Source organism: Mizuhopecten yessoensis, unplaced genomic scaffold, assembly GCF_002113885.1.
Source record: "Mizuhopecten yessoensis strain PY_sf001 unplaced genomic scaffold, ASM211388v2 scaffold10045, whole genome shotgun sequence".
NCBI classification, from domain to species: Eukaryota; Metazoa; Mollusca; class Bivalvia; order Pectinida; family Pectinidae; genus Mizuhopecten; species Mizuhopecten yessoensis.
Genome location: NW_018408351.1, coordinates 896,496 through 923,110, shown reverse-complemented (window position 1 = coordinate 923,110; position 26,615 = coordinate 896,496). Strand labels below are relative to the sequence as shown.

General features: G+C 36.5%; 2 protein-coding genes across 2 annotated transcripts in view; one reads left to right on the top strand and one right to left on the bottom strand.

The window, feature by feature from the left end:
- Window positions 1-11,097, bottom strand: part of LOC110459375 (gamma-aminobutyric acid type B receptor subunit 1-like) — a 206,794-nt gene extending 195,697 nt beyond the window's left edge. Inside the window, exon 1 of the mRNA XM_021511597.1 lies at window positions 10,897-11,097. Coding sequence (XP_021367272.1) covers window positions 10,897-11,097 — 201 coding nt within the window. The remainder of the gene's footprint in view (window positions 1-10,896) is intronic.
- A 613-nt stretch (window positions 11,098-11,710) lies between these two features.
- On the top strand, window positions 11,711-25,096 carry LOC110459369 (box C/D snoRNA protein 1-like). Its single transcript, XM_021511589.1, has 8 exons — window positions 11,711-11,788; window positions 16,659-16,834; window positions 17,682-17,767; window positions 18,206-18,309; window positions 20,139-20,207; window positions 20,591-20,752; window positions 21,292-21,422; window positions 24,697-25,096. The coding sequence occupies exons 1-8, from the start codon at window positions 11,784-11,786 to the stop codon at window positions 25,077-25,079; spliced, it is 1,116 nt and encodes a 371-aa protein (XP_021367264.1). The 5' UTR covers window positions 11,711-11,783; the 3' UTR covers window positions 25,080-25,096.
- The last annotated feature ends 1,519 nt before the right edge of the window (window positions 25,097-26,615 follow it).

The following is a 26,615-nucleotide window of genomic DNA, read 5'->3' as shown; positions in this document are numbered from 1 at the left end:
GACATCCCTTACATCAAACTGATTCTAACATATGACATCCCTTACAACAGACAGATTCTAACATATGACATCCCTTACATCAGACTTATTCTAACATATGACATCCCTGACATCAGACTGATTCTAACATATGACATCCCTTACAACAGACTGATGCTAACATATGACATCCCATACAACAGACTGATTCTAACATATGACATCCCTTACATCAGACTGATGCTAAGTAGATTTTAACTGAAAAACGAGATAGTGTTACTAAAAATGCCTAGCAAAAGATAAGTTACCATCCTGTAACACGCACTCCTTAAATTGACCTTAACCATCCTCTTATATTGACCTTACCATCCTGTAACACAATCTCCTTATATTGACCTTACCATCCTGTAACACAAACTCCTTATATTGACCTTACCATCCTGTAACACAAACTCCTTATATTGACCTTACCATCCTGTAACACAAACTCCTTATATTGACCTTACCATCCTGTAACACAAACTCCTTATATTGACCTTACCATCCTGTAACACAAACTCCTTATATTGACCTTACCATCCTGTAACACAAACTCCTTATATTGACCTTACCATCCTGTAACACAAACTCCTTATATTGACCTTACCATCCTGTAACACAAACTCCTTATATTGACCTTACCATCCTGTAACACAAACTCCTTATATTGACCTTACCATCCTGTAACACAAACTCCTTATATTGACCTTACCATCCTGTAACACAAACTCCTTATATTGACCTTACCATCCTGTAACACAAACTCCTTATATTGACCTTACCATCCTGTAACACAAACTCCTTATATTGACCTTACCATCCTGTAACACAAACTCCTTATATTGACCTTACCATCCTGTAACACAAACTCCTTATATTGACCTTACCATCCTGTAACACAAACTCCTTATATTGACCTTACCATCCTGTAACACAAACTCCTTATATTGACCTTACCATCCTGTAACACAAACTCCTTATATTGACCTTACCATCCTGTAACACAAACTCCTTATATTGACCTTACCATCCTGTAACACAAACTCCTTATATTGACCTTACCATCCTGTAACACAAACTCCTTATATTGACCTTACCATCCTGTAACACAAACTCCTTATATTGACCTTACCATCCTGTAACACAAACTCCTTATATTGACCTTACCATCCTGTAACACAAACTCCTTATATAAAGCTCGATAAAAACAACAGAACCATAATTCGAACTCAAAATTTATAAGGAGAATAAGACCAGGTGTTCCTGAAGGGGAAGCATCTAAGATGGTCTTCTGCTTCATCGAAGACACCCACCATGTAAATGTACATTAAATTCAAATTGTGTCACGTCCTCACATCCAGAACAAAACCACAAGGCACACTACTGAGCATAGTCAAAAACATCAGCCTTTGATCATATCACACGGAGAAATAGCATGTTGATGCCAACCATAAAACTTAGGCACTTAGGTTTGTCCCTAAACACTCAAATCTACAAATGTCACTAGGGTGATGGCAATTAAGATTTTCTATAAATACATGTAGTAAGTTACATTGATCTTGTCCTTAATACCCTGAAACTCTTTGAGGTATCTAGGTGATGGCAAAGATTTTTTATAAATACAAGTATATAAGTGACATTGATCTTGAGCTTAACTCATTCACCCGTGAAATTTCATAATGAACTATTCCAACTTTTGGATTGGAATGGTTCAAATGTGTCTTCAGGGGTGAATGAGTCGATACCCTGAACTACAAACTCATCTGAGGTATTCTCATGTTCCACCAATGTAATTATGACGTTTTGTTAAAATCCTTTCAGAACTGATAGAGTGATGACCAAAGGTGACCATACTTGGTATGCACAATGAACCACTATCCCAAAGAAACCTTTTAGCCAGGGATAATTTTGTTTTTAGAAATTCAATAAATTATCAAAGAATTAAAGCATGATGGCAAAAAAAAAAACCATTTTAGGAAGTTATTAAGTATGTCCTAACTTTCAAGACTTCCTGGAAATCTGGGTGTGATTACATAAAGGTGTTCAAATGACTGATAAAACCCTATTAAATGTACTATTTCCATGATATAAAACTGCACTGTGATGAACTACATTGTGTCATTGTGTCTNCATTGTGTCTTCAGCCCCCACCCCCCCACCCCCATACTACCAACTTGACATGCATAACGATGATTCTCCTATGTTGTCATCTCCAATCCCAGTTCAGCTTGCTAAGCATTGTATGTAGATCTACACACAGGTCCACAGAGGATATACAAACAATCAAAATATTATTTTGAAAACAAATACAGATATCAGATAAGGTGAGAAGTGGAGCCATTATAACACATCTTGGTTTGCATTATGAATTATAACTGACCAACACCTTCGCCCAGGGAAACAAATCAATCTCCTTGGATGTGCTTAGCATGCATGTTAGTCCTAATTGTACAAGTGATATACATTCTATAACTACGGTTATCAGTTTGGTTCTCTAGGGATAGAAACAATTTCTGAAATCCCATTACTTTCAATAAAGCTTTTATGTTACCTTACACTTTAAAATCGTGATTTGTGTTAACGTTAAGGTTATATGCTATTTTACATCACACGTGTGATCCATCTATGTAGTTTATATGTACCTTCTATTCCTCAATCACCCTTAGTGTAAGCCTGCAGTACAGATTGGCTGGATAAGTGCTTTCAACCAGGTTGCTCAATTGGTTAGACTTCAGAGGTCCCGGGTTCAAATCTCAGTTTGCCCATTACATATTTCCTTTCCTGTATCATTTGGTGCCAAATTAAACACAGCCACAGAAGGTGGTATAAGGTCTCATCTGTCTATGGGGTCAAAAACTTTGTTGAAAGAAGGAGGAATGTAGCGAAGCTGGACTGGGTCGATTGCCGGTGAGCAGGTAGCTTAATTGGTTTGACCATCTATCTACAGAATGGAGGTCCCAGGTTCCAGTCCTGGTCTTGACATTGAGGTTTCCTTTCCTACTACATTTGGCACCTAAATAAATTTACCCACAGAAAACGGTATAAGGTCTCATGTTTCTTCAAGTTCCAAACTTTATTAAAAGAGGGAGGAATGTTGCTAAGCTGGACTGGGTCGATCAGTGGTGACCAGGTAGCTCAATTGCTTAGACCATCACTCCCTCTCTAGTTTGGAGGTTTGGTCAAATCCTAGTCTGGCCGTTGGTATTTTTTCTATATGTTCTATACATATCAAAGCGAAGGTTATCAAAACAAATGAAGACAATAGTGTCGGCTCTACACCATGATAAATCTATAACAGTACCATTGCCTCTAGACTTTATACAGTTTATTATCAGATTGTCGAACAGATGAATACACTGCCTCCTGAAGTATTCATGATGATGTCAGATAGTCCATTGACTTGTGAACTATCATATTGTGATGCCTAAGATAGCTGACTCTTCATTGAGTGTATGCCGTCAGTCGTTTTCAGAGCTTTAATATTTTGTGTACATTGTACTGCATAAACACAAAGTGTTTTATTTATTAACCTGTGGCAAATTTCGAGTATTTTTTTGTACAAATGACCAGTGTTTCCAGAAACCCCAAAGGGGTTTTCACCCCCCAAACAGTTGGTTGTACTCCCAGTGTACAACAATTGCCCTATGAAACTAAATATGTTAGGGTACAGAATTATGAAACTAAATATGTTAGGGTACAGAATTATGAAACTAAATATGTTAGGGTACAGAAATTTGAAACCTATCAAAATTACCCTTACATCTAAAATTCAGTGGGAACACTGATGACCGTTATCACCAAAATACACAAACTCTTTTATCATCAATTCATTATGGGAAAAACTTAAATCAGCTCATATTTTTCATGCTTTACTTTTTACAATGTTAATTTGACAGTGTTGGAACTCTTGTTTGTTCTTTCGTTTGTTTTACCCCTATCACAAACAAATATTCATGTTTGACATCTAAGCAGCATCTCATAATTTAATAACAAGGCATCACAATCAATATAAATCTCCTCTTAATCACACCTTAATTTGAGGCATTGCCATACTTGGTTTGGATATTCATAGATAGTGATGACTGCAATTTAAAAAAATAATACATCGGTAGAATATAAATATATAGTATATCAAACAATGAAAAACAAGTGGATGGATAGTCAAAAATGTTTGGGAAATTAAATGGAAATTAAAAATAAAGAAATACAAGAGGCCTAAGGGCCTTAGCGGTCACCTGAGTCATATCACAGGTACTGGTAGCTTTATTTTTTTGTTTAGATGTGATGTGGAAATCAGCATGTAAACTAAGTGAAATACAGTACTTGTCATGTCATCAAAGGATAAGAATTTGAAAATATTGGTAAATGTTCCCTTTGGGGCAGGAATCCTAATTTTACAATGTAATACCCTCATTCACCAAAGATAATTCTGACTAAGTTTGAGTAATTTCTGCTGAAAATGGATTAAATATACCCAAAAGTGTGATTTCCCTATATAAACTGTAGTAGCCTTTACCCCCTCCCCAAGGGAGAAAGGATAGCTCGGGGGCCCTGAAATTTACAATTTAAATAAAGCCCCTGATGATCTTTCTTTCCATGCAGAGAAAATGACTGTAGTACCTCTGAGTCTGGAGAAGAAGACTTTTGAAATATTGGTTAATTTTCCCTTGGCCCACCCTGACCCAGGTGTTGGGAAAGGAATCCCAATTTTACAATTTTGTAGCCTAATCTACCAAGGATGATTCTGACCAAGTTTGAAAAAAATCCATCCCCTGGTTCTTGAGAAGAAGTTGAATATGTAAAAAGTTAACGGACGACGCACGACGATGGACGGAAAGCGATTAGAATAGGTCACTTGAGCAAAGCTCAGGTGACCTAAAAATGGTTGGAGATGATAAACACATAAGTCACAAGGTTAATTCTGTTTATGTGAATATGAACGGAAGAGCAATCACAAGTTTGTCAGAATGCAGGTGTACATATCAGCAACGACTGAATAAACTTCTTGCAAATAAGCGTAGATTACAATTTCGATGATCATCTTGCATTAACATTTCGTCAAACAAACAAGATATCAAACAGTGCAGAGCCTATGAGACTTGAGTCATATCAGCAGCATCCAAGTTCCTCGACAAGGAAGGCGCTGACCTGGATACAGATGAACTACTGAAGTGATCCGGCCGATCTCCATGGAGCAGTGAAAGAGCTTATGTTTTCAATCACTTCCATCAGACCTTTTACACTGAAAATGTCAGGCACAGAAACATAATTAATCGAGGCTATGAAAAACAGCAGCGAACAAACTTTGTGTTGCTGTATGGTCACCAAACCCTGTGGGTATTTCCTGTTCTGGTAATATTCATATATTCATGCCGGATATTGATTGAAAACCAAAAAGCCTCTACTTTTATCGGGTACAGATGATGAAAAAATGCTTCTTAGTTTTAAAGTGTGTACAAGAGACTTTTTATGTTTTGTTTATCATTCGTTTCATTAAACATATCTTGTAATTGATGGGCCTACAGAAAAAATAGATACAAGTTAGTTATTTGGATTGTTTATAGATCATTTTTAAAAAACACAGTGGAAATTTGTTCTCCATTTTCCCTATTGTATATCATATCTGATATAAAAAGGAAACTGGGCACAGTAACTTTCACATGGTCACCTTAATTTAGACACCTGACTCCTCAAAACATCTCAATGTCTTTTATTCCACTTCCAAGCTGAATTCCTCATTAATGATAATACAGTGGTAGAATGATTGGTCGGTCTATCAGAAGGTAATGGTAGCTTTGTTTCGTTCAATACATTTGTCACAGCACCATATTGGTCACAGTCACAGCACCATATTGGTCACAGTACCATATTGGTCACAGTACCATATTGGTCACAGCACCATATTGGTCACAGTACCATATTGGTCACAGTCACAGTACCATATTGGTCACAGTCACAGCACCATATTGGTCACAGTCACAGCACCATATTGGTCACAGTACCATATTGGTCACAGTCACAGCACCATATTGGTCACAGTACCATATTGGTCACAGTACCATATTGGTCACAGTCACAGCACCATATTGGTCACAGTCACAGCACCATATTGGCCACAGTCACAGCACCATATTGGTCACAGGTATTATTTCTAACAAATTCATCTGGATGACTTCTGGAAATTATAAAATCCACGACCTTCACCTTGGATCTACAGCCTGAAACACATACTAGTTTGACACATTTTTGCACACAATACTTATAAAGTTCAATCAGAGTAAAATAAATGTGAAGGTGGCATCCTGATATTGAGCCTTTCAGAATTGTTCGCTTGCACAAGCATCACAATGATTTGATATGACTGTTTTGACCTTTCTGTGACCTTGATTTTAGAGGCAACAGTCAATGGAATTCCATGAAACAATGTCCTGTCCTGATTAAATAAGGAGCTGTTCAGAACTTATGACAACAAGCATAACTTTGATAATTTGACTCCTTTCTATGACTTTAACCTTGGGGACACCAATCTGAAAATTGTACCTAAAATTTCATCAAAAATATTCTGCAATGTTATAGTCTGGACAAGACTATAGGACAGATATACTGACACTGTATATAATACAAGTCCCCTCAGATTTTTCAATAGGGGACTAATAAACAATGAAATTGTCTGACGTATGTAGACAGTGCAAATAGAAAGTCTTGATTGAAGTGATACTGGACATCTCATAAGCTTAACCTCACTTGATTGTGCATTGCAAGGCCAAACTGCTCTAATCCTTTATCTCTCACTTCATTGACAGAGCCAGCATCTGTACCTACAATCAATGGATCAATACACTGACCAGTGTGTCAGTTTAGGAAGACCAGGGTTAATGTGGCATCCCACTGATCCTATTACCAAAATGCATCATTTCCTCTTTTTCAGCGTCCATACAGAATTAAAATCAGGGATTTTGTTTCATCTGACTGTTCTGGTCAGTAAGTTCATTTCAACTGACCATACTAGTGGAAGATTGGTAAGTTTTTTCCATTTTATCTGTATGACGTGTGCGACTAGTATTGGTAATGTTATTTTGACCACATATTCAACCCTGTGGTGTTGGCACAATGGTCATTAAGTCTTCCACCTTCAGTGCCTAATCTACCAACCTAGCAGACATGGTTCAATTAGGGTCAATCACCTCCGTAAATCACTCCTACTACACACTTCCTCCTTGGTCGAATTTCAATCCATCATTTCAAAATAACACAATTCCTGCCACGGGTGAGACACCTATACTTTCTGCGCCACGGGTGAGACACCTATATTTTCTGCGCCACGGGTGAGACACCTATATTTTCTGCGCAATATGCCGACATGCGTGCCTACATTCTGCAATACTGACGTATAGTCATCGCTGAGCACAAACTATAACCAACACCATGTTATTGGTGTTTATATTATTTCCATTCATAGTTTGCTCAATTCATTTAAGTAATTTGAAACAATCAGTGACTACTCTTATTTCTATCTATAGACAGATGAGTTTAATTTCTTATATGTTGAGATATGGAACCTATTAATGTACAGCTTTGAGTCCTTTCCTAGGGAATATCCTGGTAGCAAGCCGAGAAGAGATCTATACCATTTTGTATCAGGAATCAAATACTGGCCTTATACATGGAAGGGCAGCAGCATCACCACCAGATCATCAAAGGCTGATGGTCAGAACTTCCATATCTTTGTTAGGATCCAAACTCTGGAAAACCTAAACGTATTCACTGACGTTGTAGTCAGTAAGCGTGAAACAAAATAGATATAAAACATTCTGGTTTGCGTTGGTAGATGTTTACAAGTTGTATTCAAAGTATCTTCATAATTTCACTTCAAATTGAGAACAAGAATGTGCATATTGCTGGGTATAGGAAGATGTTTTGGTTGTTTGGTCATGTAGGATATTCATCATGAGAACAGCAACTGCTATGATCTAAAATTGAAAACAGCGGAAATGAAAACAACTAAATGACCCTCCCTTTAAAGGTTTTGTTTGTGCTTTATGTGCTAATAACAGCTATGGTCATTTAAAGACAAGTCAGCTTCTGATCGTGGAGGAAAGCCAGAGTACCCAGAGAAAACCACCAACCTGTGGCCAGTACGTATACTTGGCAACTGCCCACGTAGGCCTTGAACCCGCGACCCAGTGGTGATGCCTAAACTACTTGTCTACTGCGAGCCCCTTTCCTTTAAAGGTGATTCTATGATCAGAATAACTGATCGATATGTCAGCAACATCTGTACTAAAATTACAGCATTAATCAGCAATTCAAGGGCCATAATCAACTCCTCAAAATTTGCTCTCTTTCAAAATATTACTGAAACTGTACGGCTGCCACGCATTTTGAATGTTCTTCTAAATGATCATGAAGAAGGCTAATGTTGTTCTTAGTGAGTGCCGACCATGGATCCTCCTCATAACAAAAATACCTCAGGACTTCTGCATTATGGTCTCTAGATACAACACACCTTTCATCCTAAGTTTAAAATTAAAATGTCTAAATTTGTACTTAAATTTGAAGTTAATGGTTTTGTCAAATAATGGCAATAAACAATTGGTCCAAACTCTGAGTTTTACAAAATAAAACATATTACATGTATTGCCATTATCACTAATATGAAATACATGTTTTCATTTTCTGAAGTGTATATTCCATATTTTAATCATATCTTACAATACACTTTATTAAGACTTGATTTGTTCAAAATTGGTATATTTGATTTTTTTCCACAACTTACATTGGTTGAACTCTGGACCTATACACACTGCCAATCCTATGCTTGACCAATGCTACTACATGTATATATGAATTATAAATGCACAGCATCAAAAGGAGAGATGAATACCTTCACGAGGGAAGCAACTCAAAGTCAGAAGAAAAACATATTTTGTGTTGTTGCTTAGTCTTTTGACATTTGTTCCTCAGGTATTTTCGGATATTAATTACATGTTTCCACTAAAATGAAGCATTTTGACAATATTTTAGAGATTTCTTTTTAATTCTATTTGTTTTTTCATTAGGTGTGGCCTTATAGTTTGATCAGCTTCGTATACTATTATGCGTAATGCAAAATAAAACAAATATATCCTTTGAAACATATTCTGTTATGGTAATACATGTGTGTGAGTTATGCCAGTGATTTTATACTTTTTGGTACATTTTATATCTAGGTCATACTGTAGGCCTTTTCTCATGGAAAGGTGAAGCTGTTTTTTCCTACTTTCATCCAACCTAATCCTTACATCAATAGTCAACAAATGACTACAATTTAGCAGGAAAATCAGTTGTTAAAAAAGATTTCCATATTTTCCTCATATCATATTTTCCTATATCATATACAAAATATGTATCATTTTAAGTTTGATGAATGTCCTCAAAATTTCAGATATCTGTTATTTTTAGTTTTGTGAAAATATGCTGCTGCTCCTTCCCAAACCAAAACTTAAAAGGTACAGGTTTCTGGGAAGAAGAAAAAATTAACGAAAATCACTACGTCTTAATGCATTAATACAAGTGAAGTAAACAGATAGTTGAAGAGATGTATGTTCACAGCCTTTTCTAAGTTCAATCTCATTTATAAATAGGATGAAAACAGTGACAACTGCACTCCATAAAGGAGATCTGTCACTTAATTGAAGATGATGATGATGATGATGATGATGATGATGATGATGAAATTCCTTTGTTTTGAAATTTCTTTTAATTGTAAACATCATAGGATCCATAACCAATTTCATTACAAACTGTTACTACTAAACAAGTCAAGAACGTTTTCAGCTTATACAATACATGTACTAACTTAACACCTCATAAACAGTGGTGAATTGAAACACATGTATATGATATACCTTGATACTGAAGTAAAATAACTTAAAACATTATTTTCAAAATATAATTTTTTGTTTCTCTGATTTCAATAAAACCAAAAAACAAATGCTATGTCTGTAAGTGCAGGACACAACACCTGCATCAGACAGCTGAAAGCTAGCTGTAGGTTGTTGTATGTGTACATCATTGACACTTTTATTATACCAGAGAGATACTGTTCGAAATCAGTTCTTCATGTTTGGTATAATAGTTCATAATAATTTAATTTTTCATGGTTATATTATTTCAAATACAAGTGGCTTTGGGCTTCTTTTTAAATTACAAACTAAAATCAAGCCTAGTTCCTGGACAACTTCTCAATATATAAATGATAAATTAAGTATTAATTAATGCTACTATTCATCCTTACACATTGCACTTGTACAATGAATCAGTACAAGTTAGGCATATAGATATTACTATATAGTTGATAAAGAATATCATTGAAAATTACTGAAGTATACGGTGAATGTAATTCATACAAAGAAATATTTGCTTATGCAGTTGAGCAAAATTATAATTGTCAATACTGTATATATAATTTTCAATTAATGTGATCTGCTTTTTGTCCTTTTTAATAACTCAACCATATCATTGCAAAATACGTATGATCAATTTCATATTTAAAGTATTTTATTAGTAAATGAAACATAAATTTGTTTTTACTTTGATTTGGTCACTGCTACTAGAATATTTTGGTTGTATGATTTTGTAGTATTCCAGTTACAATATTCAACATTGTTATTGGGATACTATAAACATACACATTTTCAAAATTACATAAAAGTAATTTCACAACCTAACCCTATCAAACAACTTGGGGGAACAAATATAAAAGTTAAGTATCATAACTTTTTTGCAAATTTCAACTATAAATAATCATGCAGTGATGGCACAGACTCAGTGGAAACATATTAACAACTCCATAGAACAACAGAAGTATGCCACACAATTAAGGAGGCCAATGTTTACCTCACTATCATCAGACTGCATGTGTAGGTGGTATTCCTCCAGAATGTCCATGCGCTTGTTCACATCTTCTAAAGCCATTTCTATTGCAGGGAGACATCCTATACCGCCGGCCCAGCTTCCAGACATCGGAAATATCCCACCAATTGTCAAATTTTTTGGTTTCAGAATTTTTGGATCACATGTCAAATGGTCAATTATCATAAAAAACAAAATTGTCACTAGACCGGTTTTCATAATTTGAGTCTCTCAACTTCCACTCTTGTGTAATGTCATGTGCACTAGGATGTGAATCTCTTTAACATCTGGTTTTGATTTTTTTTCTAAACATGCTCATCATTGTCCATTAAACGGATAATGCGTTTTTTGCCAAGTCTATTCCTAGTTGGCTTTGGCCTGGTAGGTATCTGAACCAGCTCTCTATGACGGAGGCTTATGTTCGACTAGCAGCATGCACAGGTCAATATCTAAGGATGAAACGGTGTACCCTCAGTCGGCAATAAAACGGAATACACAAATGTATATGAATAAAAAGCCACGGTGTATTGATGAAATACAATTTGGTAGAAATCTCTATTGCTCTACTGAGCCGAGCCAATACTGGCTTAGCTAGCCCTGGGATCCCAGTCAATATCGCGGGTTGACAGCTGACAGCATCCCATCGCTCGCGCGCAAATGTCTTCTGCTGTAGCAGCACCGTAGTCTCTCGGACTTTTACCTCAGACGTTCGGCGTCGCTCAGTAGCTACTGCATGTAAAACACCGAGAGATCCGGAGAAACAGGTGCCCCTACGTCATGAATGAATGTCATGTACGTCATCAAAACCGAGAAGCACATGTTAAAGGAAAACATAACCAGAGAAGAAGCCAGCTGACGAGCTGTGAAACAACATGAAGTAAGTAGACTGATTTAAGTCATATCCATAACTTAATGTGATTCGTAATTTAACGTTTGACGAAAGGTAGATACAGTAATATTGTTTGGTATAGAATTTGCAGTATGAATATTTGCAACATCGATTTATGGCCGAAGAAACAAGTTGAAGCCTTTTAGCTGTTTAGCACTTTTAGATCTGTTTATAATGTGCTCTCCGTTGTTTATCAACAATATACAGTATTTAATTTAACATCGAAAGTTATTTTACAGTCACTCTATATAATTTACAATTACAACTTATTCAATCCTGTCGTCGTCGTCTTTGGACGAAGCAAATATAATACCAGTTTCTGTGCCGGTCTATTTACTATCGTCTAGACACCAGTTTCCGCGCGTTATGTATTTCCGCGCAGATATTCTATCATGCTATATCTCGTAACTACGTGACCTGCTGCACACAAAACAAGGATATTTTAGACTTATGGCCATCGTCTGTAAACTGACACAAAAATTACTGAAAGTTTGTCCGGAAAACATCAGAAATAATCACTGATTAAAAAAACATGCATAAATATGCAGTTTTGCTTATTAAAATGCACTTTTTATCTTGCTCAAAATGAGCCCATACCTGAAAAAACGGTGATATATATCATTCATGAACCGGTCTTTTTTGTAGTCTGACAAACGTACAAAAATGTCGTATGCAAATGAGGCCACATCTCCTCGCCGATTTTTTCCACCTCCGAAGAGCCAAGGAGACATTATTATATCGATTAATAGTGTTTTTAATGAAACATAAACCTTGTAATGCAATGAACTTCCAATTTTCACCAATTTTAAACAGAACAAAATGAGAAATAACTTACCATCAACCAAACCCGATATAAAGCTGCAGAAAAGAAAAAAAACAGATTCTATATTGTAACTGAATAAAGATAATAAATAATTTTAAGAAAATACATGAATTCATTCATTTTGAGATCTTGAAAAATCAATTAAAAATGTGAAATTTAAAAAAAGTTGTTTCGATAATTAAGATGCTCCACACATCATCATCTGCGTCCATTTTCGTGACATACTTCCGGAAAAAGTACAGCTCGGACTGAATTATCTTGATCGAAATGTGCATGTACACCGTGTCGTCATTTCCGTATTGCGTATCGGGCATTCAATATCGTAGTGCAAATTATATTAGCACCTGGGCCGTTTTCGTTTAAACGGTCAAACCGATCGGACCACTGTTGTTCGTTAATTAAATAAGGTCGGACCTAGTAATCTGATGCTGCTTTCAGGCGAGCCTTGAGAAAGCCTTGCAAGGCCTGCATACACATTTGCAGGTCCGCCAGGATTTATACCCGAAATTGTTACATTTATAATCGGTCAAACCGGTTGTTCCGCATAAACGAACAGGCCCCTGGTAAACAATAGTACATGTGCGTGCCGATGATATGTCAACACCCGATATCGAGATTTTACCGTTAAATGTATAATCACACGTANGTAGGGACCTAGTTTCTGAGTCACAGATTGGAAACAGTTGAGATCCCCACCCCATAACCATACATAAAATTGCTGGGCATGAAAAATTGAATACAGATATATATATGCTACAAGGATTGGCCTTGGGGTCTGGCATATTCCCATGGATCTCATTTGGAGAATATTCTGCCATGATTGCTTAGATATCCAGGTGAGCGATACAGGCCCTGTTGGCCTCTTGTATTATTGTTGTTATTTTTCCGAACAATGCCACACACACACAAAAACGGAAAATATTAAAATTGACGAAAATTTATTTTTTTGGTATTTTTTCCAAAAAAGTCCCCAAACTATCAGAATGTTTAGATTTTCATAAAATCAACTCTACATAGTCGCATAACCATTAAATGAAAGTTTCAACGAATTTTGCTGGTTTAATTGCGAAAGTGTGGAGCCACCTTAATTAGACGATCAGAGATATATTTTTTTATTCCAAACGAAGCTTTTGTTCTTGCAGGTCACTGTAGAGAATTTCTTTTTACTGTATTCAAGTTATCTTTCTTTGAACACTAAATCAACATAGACACACGGAAACATATGACGGCTACTTCCGACGGGAGAAATTTGTTAAAAATTGTTTGTTCTGATTTTTTTAAACACAGTTTTAGGTTGTTAGTTTTTTGTTTCCATTAGTAGATTGTATACATGTTTATGACATTCATCCATAGTTTCAACAGTTTTCTGCCGAAATGAGTACGAAATCGCGGATGCTTCTTAAGTGCGCGGAATCCGGTAACCCGAGGATACATATTATTATCAAGTTCAAGTTCTTTATTACTTTAAGTCGGTTGACTTATCAGTCATAACATATATACAAAACAATACAGAGACAACATACAATATGATACACACACACACACAATTCAACTTTTATTTGACAACTTATTGGATAACTATACTTTACAATAAATTACAAATTACGTATATGTATTGTGCAATCAACACTCATTATCAATCCCACATCATTATTGTGCATTCAACAATCATTAACGCTCTCACATCATCATCATCATCATCATCATCATCATCACCATCCTATAGTCTGATACAGCTATGGCCCAAAAAAATGGAAATGGATTGAGAGGAAATATTTTTTGAATTATTTCGAAATTTGCATCAGCTCCATTTTTGAATCATAACTAAATGTTTTGCATTATTGAATAATCCTGTTATTCTTACATTATTCCCCTGTTTACAAAGAATAAGAAGAAAATTCATCGAAAAACATAAAAAAGACTCCATGCTATTTGATGTTGCCTGTAAAATAGCAGACGAACTGGACCACATGACAGTCATGTGATTTTGTTAAGCAGGTGATGATGATCATGAGTTGTGACATAAAAAGTAAATCAAAATTCTGCCTTTTCTAGGGATAATATCTATTGTTTTCTAATGAAATAAAAAGGTGTAGTGTAAACTTATTTTTTTCCCACATTTTCTCTAACATTATTGCAGATGTATGGTGGTAATTTAGGACATGCACAGTTTTATTTTCTACATTAATTATCTGAAGTGCTTGAGAAAATTTGTCGAGCTCTTCAGATGTTATGTCTAGTGTTCGGGAAGTTATGTCGAGCGCTCAGGAGGTTAATTATGTCGACCACCCGAGACAATATTTTAAGTCAAGCCCTCCAGATGATCAATGTAGAAACTTAATATTTTGCATGTCCTAAATGATGACATCTACATACTTCAAGACCTGCTGTATGTGTGCAGTGATGTGAAAAAGATCAGGGCACAGAAACAAAGTCCTCAATACTGTATGTGTTGGTCACTGATGAACAGGATGCATGAGTGGCCATGAGCAGGTCAAACTAGGTGGTTACAAAACATAAGCCTGTTGTTATGACTGAGGTAAACTACCCAGCAGTATATGACTACATTAAGCCTGTCATACATGTATGTACATCCTGCAGAGCCTGCATCATACAATGCATTTTTTCATTCAATTTCCTCGAGCTTGGTGTCATTACAGTCAAGCATTCATATGTCCCCTAATATGAAGGGCTGCCCTTTGTTGTTAGGGGTCTCATTGGCATTGCATCAATATCCATGTTACTAGGCTTAAGTTCTATTCTGAACATTTGTGTGCAGAGACGGGTTCACCCTTCACTTACAAGATTTTTGCCAGATGTTTATAGGGTCCGGTACAGGGACCTATACCCAATTGAAAAATGACCTTGCATTTTCCCAATTGGATTAAAAAGCATGTTTATACAAGTTTCCAGTTGTTATTTGTGAGACGTTCAAAGTACTACTGTCCACAAAGGAGCATTCAAAATACAAAAAACAAAACCACTGAAAATTGATGTGTTTATTTATTGCTATACATTTTACTGTATGAAACAGCAAAAGGAAAACGTTTTGCTTAACACATTGCAGGTTTTATTTTTCCAAGCTCATGATATTTTCCCAAACCTGAACATGTGGGAACACTTACGATTTTTCCCAATTTTTGCCAAATGCTGATGATATTTTCCCAATTTCTGCTACGGGGTCCTTTCCCAAAATAGCTGGCAAAACCCCCTGACTTTGTCTGATTTTGCTGTTTAGCAGCTGGCACAGGCAGCGTCTTCAGTCATATTTTAGATTGAAAAGTGGTGACCACATTTACCGTTGTTTTCTCTGAGATGTTCCGTGCATTGATTGTCCTCAGGAAAAGAAGGGAAAAATATTGAATATGTTGCTAGTGCATCAGTAACTAATAAATGTTTTGGTATGGTATATTTTTTATGCTGTGTGGTTTCAAATATTGATCGGGAGGGAATGGCTACTAGTTCACTACTTGTTGCAAATTTTATATAGCACTGTCAGTTTGTGTTCTTGTTTGTTTAAAAGAGTTTAGATTAAGGTATTTCATCTACCATAAGTGCAGTGCTGGTCGAGTCTGGGTATTAAGTCTTCTAGGTGGGGGTCAACTAATCACATGCTTGGCCTCTTTGCCAGAACATAATCATTTTCTTTCTCTCAACTCCACCTCCTCAATTAGTGTTGGTGGACAGTCAATTAAGTCTTGTCAGTGCCATGGGGATTTGCCGAAACACTTGCATTGCTTAGACTGTATTCTGCCAGTACAAAATTCCATACCCTTTCTGTCACCCCCCTTAAACTTTATACTTGGAATCTATATCTTTATCCTCTGTGAGCTAGCTTTGAATTTTCATATAACAGAATCTTTCAACTTGTTGTAAGTGGTTATTTTCCATTAAAAGTACATTTGCAAACTTTTTTTTTCTTCAAAAAAATATGTTGTATGATTTGTGTACAATTTTTATTTTATCATGTATATATATATATACAAGTAAGGATATTTGTTAGAAGTGTAATGAAAATCAATTTATCTTTTGCAGGAAGTGTGAGATTTGTTCGGCGAATGTAGCCAAGTATAAGTGTCCTGGCTGTCTGGCCCAGACTTGCTCTCTTCCTTGTGTCAAACGACACAAAGCAGACATGGGCTGTAATGGGCAACGCAAGAAAACAAATTTTGTCACCAAGAAAGATTATACAGACGGAAATCTCCTAAACGGTTTGTAAAAACTTACATCTTTGTTGTAAGATTATTTTGCACTGAATATTCCTGAGTTTGAAAACATGTGACTAAAGTGATATATCATTTCAGATAATGACAGTTTATAATGGTATTTGCCATAATAAGCACCTTCCTCCATATTGGCCCCTCTCTTCCTGCCTTTGAATATTTTGTTTAAACATGTAAATGGAAGTTGTTATTCCCTGCTTAACAATCAGCATTTAGGGTAATGGCAACAAATGGTTTATCTGCTGTCAGTATATATAATGTGACCGGGCAGAATGCTGTGCTGGGTGCCTTCAGCATGGTTTTTCAGTGTCAGAGATAGCACTATAAAGTCGGCATCAGATCCGCACTCTCACAAGGAGGCAAGCGCAACAACATCCCCTGTCTCCATGCATTCACTAGTACTACACACATGGAGGCACATCGTTAAATGACCTCAGCAGTTAATAGGACGTTAAACAAAATTAAACCAAACCAAGCCAAACCAACATGTTAACCCAATCCAGGCCTCCTTTACAGAAACATTTGTAAGCAGAATTATAATTTCATTTCCTTCCAACGCCAGGTACCATCATCTCTTTAATTTAATATGATGGACTTTTAAATTACAGAGAAACCCTAAGAAAATTGAAAATATATATCAAACACTGGGAATAAATCACAGGCAGAAAGATGGCGATTTTATCTTTAACTCGGTAAACCTGTGATTTAACAGTCTTTAAAGAAGTATCTTTTAATTAAGCACTACTCACACTTGCAATATAAGCTGGCATAAAGAGGGATAACTCTTACAATGTATTAAGATTTTTCTCATTTGACTGAAATGTTTTTGTTTTAGACTATAGATTCTTGGAGGAGACAAACAGAAAAGTTGACAGTACACAAAGAGATCGTCTTAAACAGCGAAGTAACAAACCAAACTTTGTAAGTATGACATCTTACAGATAAATCACATGGATTTATACTTGATATAGAACAATAGTTTTCACTTTGAAGACTTAATTTCATAGTCAGCTAAGTCTCTTCAGTCACCTCTAAAGTAATTTGTCCTGAAGTCTACCATCATTTTGTTCTCTACAAAGGTACACTTCATGCATTGAGACATAGGACCTTTAGCTTTAATACCTGTGGATCCTGATATCATAGACCAATCTTGCAACAAGCCTCAAACAGCCTACAAAATAGCCATTACACTTTTGTCTCTTTCCAATATTGAAATACATCAACCTGAACCCATCCTAAAGTGATCAGGAAACAATCAATAAAAAGGTATAAATGAACCTTATAAAAGACCCATTATCAAGTTACTGATCATGAGGATAACTGCATTGGGTCATTCATCTTGTGTTTTCTCCTTTACAGCTGATCAAATTAGTAAAAGAAGCCAGAAAAAGGGGGATAAATCTGAAGATCATGCCTTATCCAATGGCAAAAAGGAAACACAACATGACCATGTACCAACACAAGTAGGTATTAGTCCCCACTGGTATTACCCAAGGGGACTATAGGTTTGTACTCTGTCCATCAGTCAGTCAGTCAGTCACATTGTCAGGGTTGTATCTCATACATGTCACCCTGATACAAAATACTAGCCACTTCCTACTTATTCATCTAGGGAGAATTTCTCTTTGGCTCATCCTGTAAAGCATAAAGCCAATAGTTAATCAGGGGTCCTGGGTTCAACCCCTAGTGGAAGCATTAAAAATACAATTCACCTCTGTTACACATGCATATCACCTATAATTACATTATTTTGTATGAGAGTATCTCTTGAGTCCCACTACAGAGTTACAGCCCTTTGTTAACTGTTTATCACTTTGTCTAGAGCAGAGTCTCTCTCTTATATTGGTAAAGTGTACAATTGCTAAACTCTGTAATTGATTACATCTATGTATGATGGAGAGTAACATACTGAAACAAGGTCTTGTGCACTGCTATATATGGAGTTGTGTCCCTTTATTTAACCATCAGCTACATTGCCCAATGCATATCTCATAGACACTGTCTCCTGCAATTGCCAACTTTAGTATGTGAGTACTTCTTTGGGGTTTTGCCTTTTAGATAGTGTCTTGTGTCTTTGTACATTTTGTTACCAAAATTTGTCCCGAGGTTGGGGAACATAGATTGCTATGTTGATCTTATCGATGGAGATAAATCAGAGGCCCTGAAAACACACTTCGTTGTTTTTAACCTGTGTAGTGCATTATGTAATAATCTCTTCTTCGTGTTACAGAGGTTGGCCATTTTATTGACTAATTTGGAATTTGTTATCTTATTTCAAATTGTTGTGTCTCATTGATCTAAATTAATTCTTTCATTTCAATAAAGCCTGTAAAATTTCCATTTTTGTGTTTAACTAAATTAAGTCTCTGAAAACACTTCTTGCTGCAAAAAATTGCCTCAAAATAAGTCCTTTTAGTTAAAAAGTGATGAATTTTAAGTTGTTGATGCAACTTGAATCTTGAATTTTATCTTAAACAAGCCACAGGAATTGTGTGTGATGGTGTACTGTCACCCTATTTAGAAAATAAAAAATATTTTTGATATCTTAATGAGGCTGCTGGCAGTGGCAAACAGTATGATTGACACTGGCAGGATTTACAGCCAGCAGTTTGCATGAAGTTAATCAAGGTAAAAGAGAAGAATAACTGAAAAATCAAAAGTCATGGAACCTTATAATTTAAATAAAAGAGAGATACAACTGCAAATTAAATGTTCTGGAAATACACTTGTCTGTAAAGAGGAAAAAAAGTCTAAAACTTAGGTTAGAAGTAACCCATGCACTTACAATGGCAGGCACCCACCCTGTTCCCAGGACATTTACCAAAGTGGGGAGGGGGCTTATTGCCGGTAATGATAAAAATGAAAACAGACTTCGTTGTTGAAAATCAAAGGCAACAATGCAGTTATTTTCGTTGAACACTTGAAGTACTTAATAAGAATCAGAGGCCATACATTATGTCCTACAATCATTGAAGTATATTTGTTTTTAACAGATACAAAATAAGGTTACTTAGGTAACTGTTTGATAATTATAACTAAAAGAAAAGAATTAAGAAAAGAATTTATCAAAAACATTTCTTAAGGTTATAGGATATATTTGATGCTATGGGTGTTCTAGGTATACATTTTATTCAAGACAAGAAATGTGAACCTTAACAACCATGTTTGTTTAACTTGTTACGTTTCGATGACTATGTGATGTACTAGCTGTCCACTTCATTTATGATCAGTCAAGCCTTATGGTTTATATACATCAAACAACAAGACAACATAATATGTTTTTGTTTTTCAGGTTACAGACCATATTTTGGAATGTTCAGTGGCTGTTTCCACAATCTAAAGCCAAATTTACATCTAAAAGGTATATAACTCTGGTGTGAAGGACCACTTTTGATCCATCCAGTTGAATTAACTTTGAGTTTTAGTACAGGAACTGTGCTACCTGGTAAACAGTATTTTTTAAGGTTTACAAGGTTTTCTTAAGGTTATAGGGTTTTTTTAAGAAAAAGGTTCACTGGTTTACAAGGTTTCATTTTCTATTAAACTTTTGTTAGTTTTAATGAATAGTCTTAGCTTTTCTTTTAGAGAGTTAAGTTGTTATTGAGTAATTTAAAAGAATTTAGAGATTGATCAATGGTGGAATTGTTGGATATTTCATTTAATGAGTATCATTTATCACATGTGAGTGTTTTGAGTGGTGAAACATGGGAAAGCCACACCCTGAAATGTTTGTAACTGTTGTAGATTGTCTGAGCATCTTACCCTGGAGGAGCTGCTGAAGGTGTTTGTACACCCCACGGAATCCGACCCCGTCAAACGACATGCCCTCAAGGTTTACGGCCAGAAGGGGCTGCAGAACTGTCGACTGTTCATGAAAGTCGAAGAGAGACCCGCCAATGATGTTAGGTTTGTAGATTAACTGGGTTGGTTTCACATCTTGTTCTTACCAATAATTTTACTTGAACCAGTCACAGAGTAGACATCAATAACAAGTTAAACACCATATATCAGGACTGTTACCTAGTGATACACAGGTAAAATCCTGTTCGCCGAGTGGTAATTTCACCTTTCACATGTTTTATTATACATCGCATGACATGAGTTTATATTTGTAGTCATGAGAAACGAACTCTCATGTGATCATATAAAATTATAATTTTAGCTTAAAAAATTTATCATTAATTTTACCATCACTCCATTGGAAGATTTGCAGCTAGCTAGGTGATTAAGTTTCAGTTAATGAATAAAGCTGGTATTTTGCAACAGAGCACAAGAAAACTGACAGAATATTTGTATTTGTGGTATACTTCGACACTGTCGAGTTTGAGGTCTGAGTAACAAATAACTGTTAATCATGGTAGGACATAAATAACATTTTCACAATATTAACTGACCCGAAGAAAATCTTTAATCATGTCAGTCACTCTCTTCAATTTTGTGTACAGGTTCCATGAGCTGTGCCTGAAGAAAAGTTTGCAGAAGAATCTGGTGGGGAAGTGCATAGTGGAGTATCCAACAATTCATGTGGTTCTGGAGGACCACTGTCAACACTACAGTGTCCTAGATACAGTCACAGGTACACAGGGTCTGGGGATCAATTCTATGGTTACAGTGTTCTAGATACAGTCACAGGTACACAGGGTCGGGGTATCAATTCTAAGGCTACAGTGTCCTAGATACAGCCACAGGTACACAGGGTCTGGGGATCAATTTTATGGTTACTGTGTCCTAGATAGAGTCAGAGGTACACAGGGTCTGGGGATCAATTCTCTGGTTACAGTGTCCTAGATACCGTCACAGGTACACAGGGTCTGGGGGATCAATTCTATGGTTACAGTGTCCTAGATAGAGTCAGAGGTACACAGGGTCTGGGGATCAATTCTATGGTTACAGTGTCCTAGATACAGTCACAGGTACACAGGGTCGGGGTATCAATTCTAAGGCTACAGTGTCCTAGATACAGCCACAGGTACACAGGGTCTGGGGGATCAATTCTATGGTTACTGTGTCCTAGATAAGTCACAGGTACACAGGGTCTGGGGGATCAATTCTATGGTTACAGTGTCCTAGATACAGTCACAGGTACACAGGGTCGGGGTATCAATTCTATGGTTACAGTGTCCTAGATACACTCACAGGTACACAGGGTCTGGGGGATTCATTCTTAGGCTACAGTGTCCTAGATACAGTCACAGGTACATAGTGTCTGGAGATCAATTCTATGGTTACAGTGTCCTAGTTACAGTCACAGGTACACAGGGTCTGGGGGATTCATTCTTAGGCTACAGTGTCCTAGATACAGTCACAGGTACATAGTGTCTGGAAATCAATTCTATGGTTACAGTGTCCTAGATACAGTCACAGGTACATAGTGTCTGGAGATCAATTCTATGGTTACAGTGTCCTAGATACAGTCACAGGTACATAGTGTCTGGAGATCAATTCTATGGTTACAGTGTCCTAGATACACTCACAGGTACACAGGGTCTGGGGGATTCATTCTTAGGCTACAGTGTCCTAGATACAGTCACAGGTACACATGGTCTGGGGAATAAATTCTATGGTTACAGTGTCCTAGATACAGTCACATGTACACATAGTCTGGGGATCAATTCTATGGTTACAGTGTCCTAGATACAGTAACATGTACACAGGGTCTGGGGGATCAATTCTATGGTTGCAGTGTCCTAGATACAGTCACAGGTACACATAGTCTGGGGGATGAATTCTATAGTTACAGTGTCCTAGATACAGTCACATGTACACAGGGTCTGGGGGATCAATTCTATGGTTACAGTGTCCTAGATACAGTCAGAGGTACACAGGGTCTGGGGCATCAATTCTATGGTTACAGGGTCCTAGATACAGTCACAGGTACACAGGGTCTGGGGCATCAATTCTATGGTTACAGGGTCCTAGATACAATCACAGGTACACAGGGTCAGGGTGTCAATTCTATGGTTACAGTGTCCTAGATACAGTCACAGGTACACAGGGTCGGGTTATCAATTCTATGGTTACAGTGTCCTAGATACAATCACAGGTACACAGGGTCAGGGTATCAATTCTATGGTTACAGTGTCCTAGATACAGTCACAGGTACACAGGGGCTGGGGGATTCATTCTTAGGCTACAGTGTCCTAGATACAGTCACAGGTACACAGGGGCTGGGGGATTCATTCTTAGGCTACAGTGTCCTAGATACAGTCACAGGTACACGGTCTGGGGGATTAATTCTATGGTTACAGTGTCCTAGATACAGTCACAGGTACACAGGGTCAGGGTATCAATTCTATGGTTACAGTGTCCTAGATACAGTCACAGGTACACAGGGTTTGGGGGATCAATTCTATGGTTACAGTGTCCTAGATACAGTCACAGGTACACAGGGTCAGGGTATCAATTCTATGGTTACAGTGTCCTAGATACAGTCACATGTACACTGGGTCTGGGGGATCAATTCTATGGTTACAGTGTCCTAGATACAGTCACAGGTACACATAGTCTGGGGGATCAATTCCAAGGACACAGTGTCCTAGACACTGTTACAGATACACAAAAGCTGGGGAGGGTCAATACAAACATTACAGTATCCTATATATTGTCACAGGTACATTTTGTTTATTTCTTTTTAATGATAAGTATGATACCCTGTTTGCTTAAACATTTCTCAGATGGGATGCAACAATACTTTGTCAATATGTTCTAAAGTACCTGTCTACAATGTCATTAAGTATGCTGTACACATACTGAGTGTGTGTTACAGAATGATATGATCATATGTAGACAAAGTCAGTGGTGTAAGCACTGGTCACTGGTACTATGTTTAAAAATGTTTTTGAACGACGCTTAACATCTTTACATACACTCAACTTGAAGTATGTACCAGAAATGAAATCATATTGTCTTCCTTAAACATAATTGAGTAAATTGTCCTTTGATCAGAACTTTAAAACTTAAATTTGGTTGTTTGATCTTATAAAAGTTATTGTGCTAAAATCAAGATTGGCTTGTGGCCTTCACTCTGCAAAAAGTTCATGAATTGGCATTTTCTAGCAATGCTGGAGTTCATTTAAGGATGTGATGATGAATCGGTTTTCAGCTCACCTAGCAAAAAGTGCCAACCTTTTTCTTTGGATAACTTCTTGAACACTGAACCCAGGGTCCTGGCCATTAAATACCTGGGATAGGATGCAAATGTGTGAAAAATAAAGATTAAACAACATCTTCTGAATAACCAAAATGCCAAGGGTGATGATGTTGATCTGCAGCATGCTTGGATGAGCATGAAGTGCTAAAAGTTATCTTAAATAAATTACCTAGGCCTTTCAAGGTCACAGGGATCAAATATCTTGAAACCTTTAAACATCTTCTTCTGAATAACCATGCATCTCAGGTTAATGATATTTGGCCATTGAATACCTAGGATAGAGTGCTATAAAGTTCCTTCCAGGTCACAGGGGTCAAACTTGTAAAAAACATTCAAACAGCTTCTTACATAATCTGAGTAAAAGGCCCAAAATGATGATATTTTGCCAGTAGCATGCTGTCATGCAGTACATGCATATTATTTCTTCAAAAAGATAACATTGATTTCTCTCAAGGTCACATTTTAAAAACCTTTGAAGAACTATTTTTTTTCAGAACTAAGCCAATATCATGGATGAAGATCTTCCTCGTTTGTCTAAATAAATGACTTCAAACTACTTGAAGGCTGCAAGGTTCAAATATTCAAACCTTTAACAAATTCTGAATAACTGGTATACCATATGAATGATACAGGCCTTCTGGGCCCCTCGTTATCAATAGATCCTCCATTTTAATCCATTTCTCATATTTAATTGTTTCAGATTCCGATTTTGATGATACATCTTGTTCTATGGAGGAAGTGACTAGTTCACCACTATCAGACAAATGTCAAGTTGTGATAAGGGACGAGTCGAATACGCCCACAGACTGCGTGGTAGCAGAGCATGCACCAACACAGACCAGCGCACTTTGTGATGTAGGCGAACCAGTGTTAAGTACACCTCCCACTCTGATGATGTCTGCAGATTCAAGCATGACCCACAAGACCACAGAGTTTCCTTCAGATAGCTGTGGTACTGTGATAGATAACGGAGAGCAGCGATGTGGTGAGGACGATACATCAGATGAGACTGTAGACGGGCATCAATCTAGTGTTTCGCTAACACACAGTGCACAATGTAATGTCACAGTAATTACAAATTAAACATGGCTTTCAATTCAGTCATCATTGTCATTGTTTTTATTTTCCTCAACTTTTGCAAGCTATTTGAAAATGTCACTTTTATTTTATGTAAATTTTGACATTTAAAAATAATCCTGGTCACTTTTTGATAACGAAATACCTGAATTTTCTCCCCTTCTAATGAAAAGGAGTCAAAGTGGAGGCACATGTTCGTCTAGTTCTGCTTTTTATAACATCTGTGATTTGAAGTATACTTGAATCACCACTGCAGATGTACAACTCACTGCAATTAGGTCACTGTGACCTTCACATCTCGGTCAAAAGTCAAATGAGGTCTCTTTGTCAAAGGTCAAGTAAGTACAAAAGTTTTGTCCGGACTGTAAATTTTAAACCATTGATTATATCTTGATTTGAAACTTGAAGGATACCAGCATCACCTGTAGAAAGTGTGTATATATAGTGCACTGTAATTAGGTCACTGACCTTGACCTCTAGGTCAGAGAAGTGCAAAATGTTTTGCCTCTTACAAGTATGCCTATCCGAAGTGGATAAACTGTATACAACTGTTAGGTTTATACATATAACTTAACGGAGTTTATATTGGTGTCATTCCACCATCTGTTAACGTCATGCTTGTCTGCAGGTGGTTCCTGGCTTAAGTTATAGAACCTTATTTCAGGAAACAATACAAAAGTATTCCAGACATCAATCACTTCTGGTCAATGTTAGGCTTGGTATCATTCTAAACATCATCAAAATACCCATACTTTTTAATGTATATATGTATATATGTATAATTTTCCGTTACTTGGATGTCATTTGTTTGTTATAATGAAAACTAGTTTGTTTGAGTTACTGTATACCGGGAAACTTTCTATCAAATATTCGCCCTTTGCCAATAAAAAATTGCCTAATGTTAATTTCGCCATTCCCATGTAATAACTAGACATTGTATGTCGTGTACAAATATTCGCTGTTATGATAAATACACCCTCATTTGGGAGTGCAGAAAAGGCGAAAGTTGAACTGCAGCCAAACATTCCCAGTATATACTGTAGAATTATAATTACCTAAACGTTCCCAGTATATACTGTAGATTTATAATTACCAAGCTTCCCAGTATATACTGTAAATTTAAAATTACCTAAACGTTCCCAGTTTTATATACTGTAGATTTATAATTACCAGACTTCCCAGTATATACTGCAGATTTATAATTACCCTAAACNTTCCCCGTATATACTGTAGATTTATAATTACCCTAAACTTTCCCAGTATATACTGTAGATTAATAATAACCAAGCTTCCCAGTATATACTGTAGATTAATAATAACCAAGCTTCCCAGTATATACTGTAGATTTATAATTACCCTAAACTTTCCCAGTATATACTGTAGATTTATAATTACCAACCATTCCCAGTATATACTGTAGATTTATAATTACCAAGCTTCCCAGTATATACTGTAGATTTATAACTACCACGCATTCCCAGTATATACTGTAGATTTATAATTACCAAGCATTTCCAGTATATACTGTCGATTTATAATTAC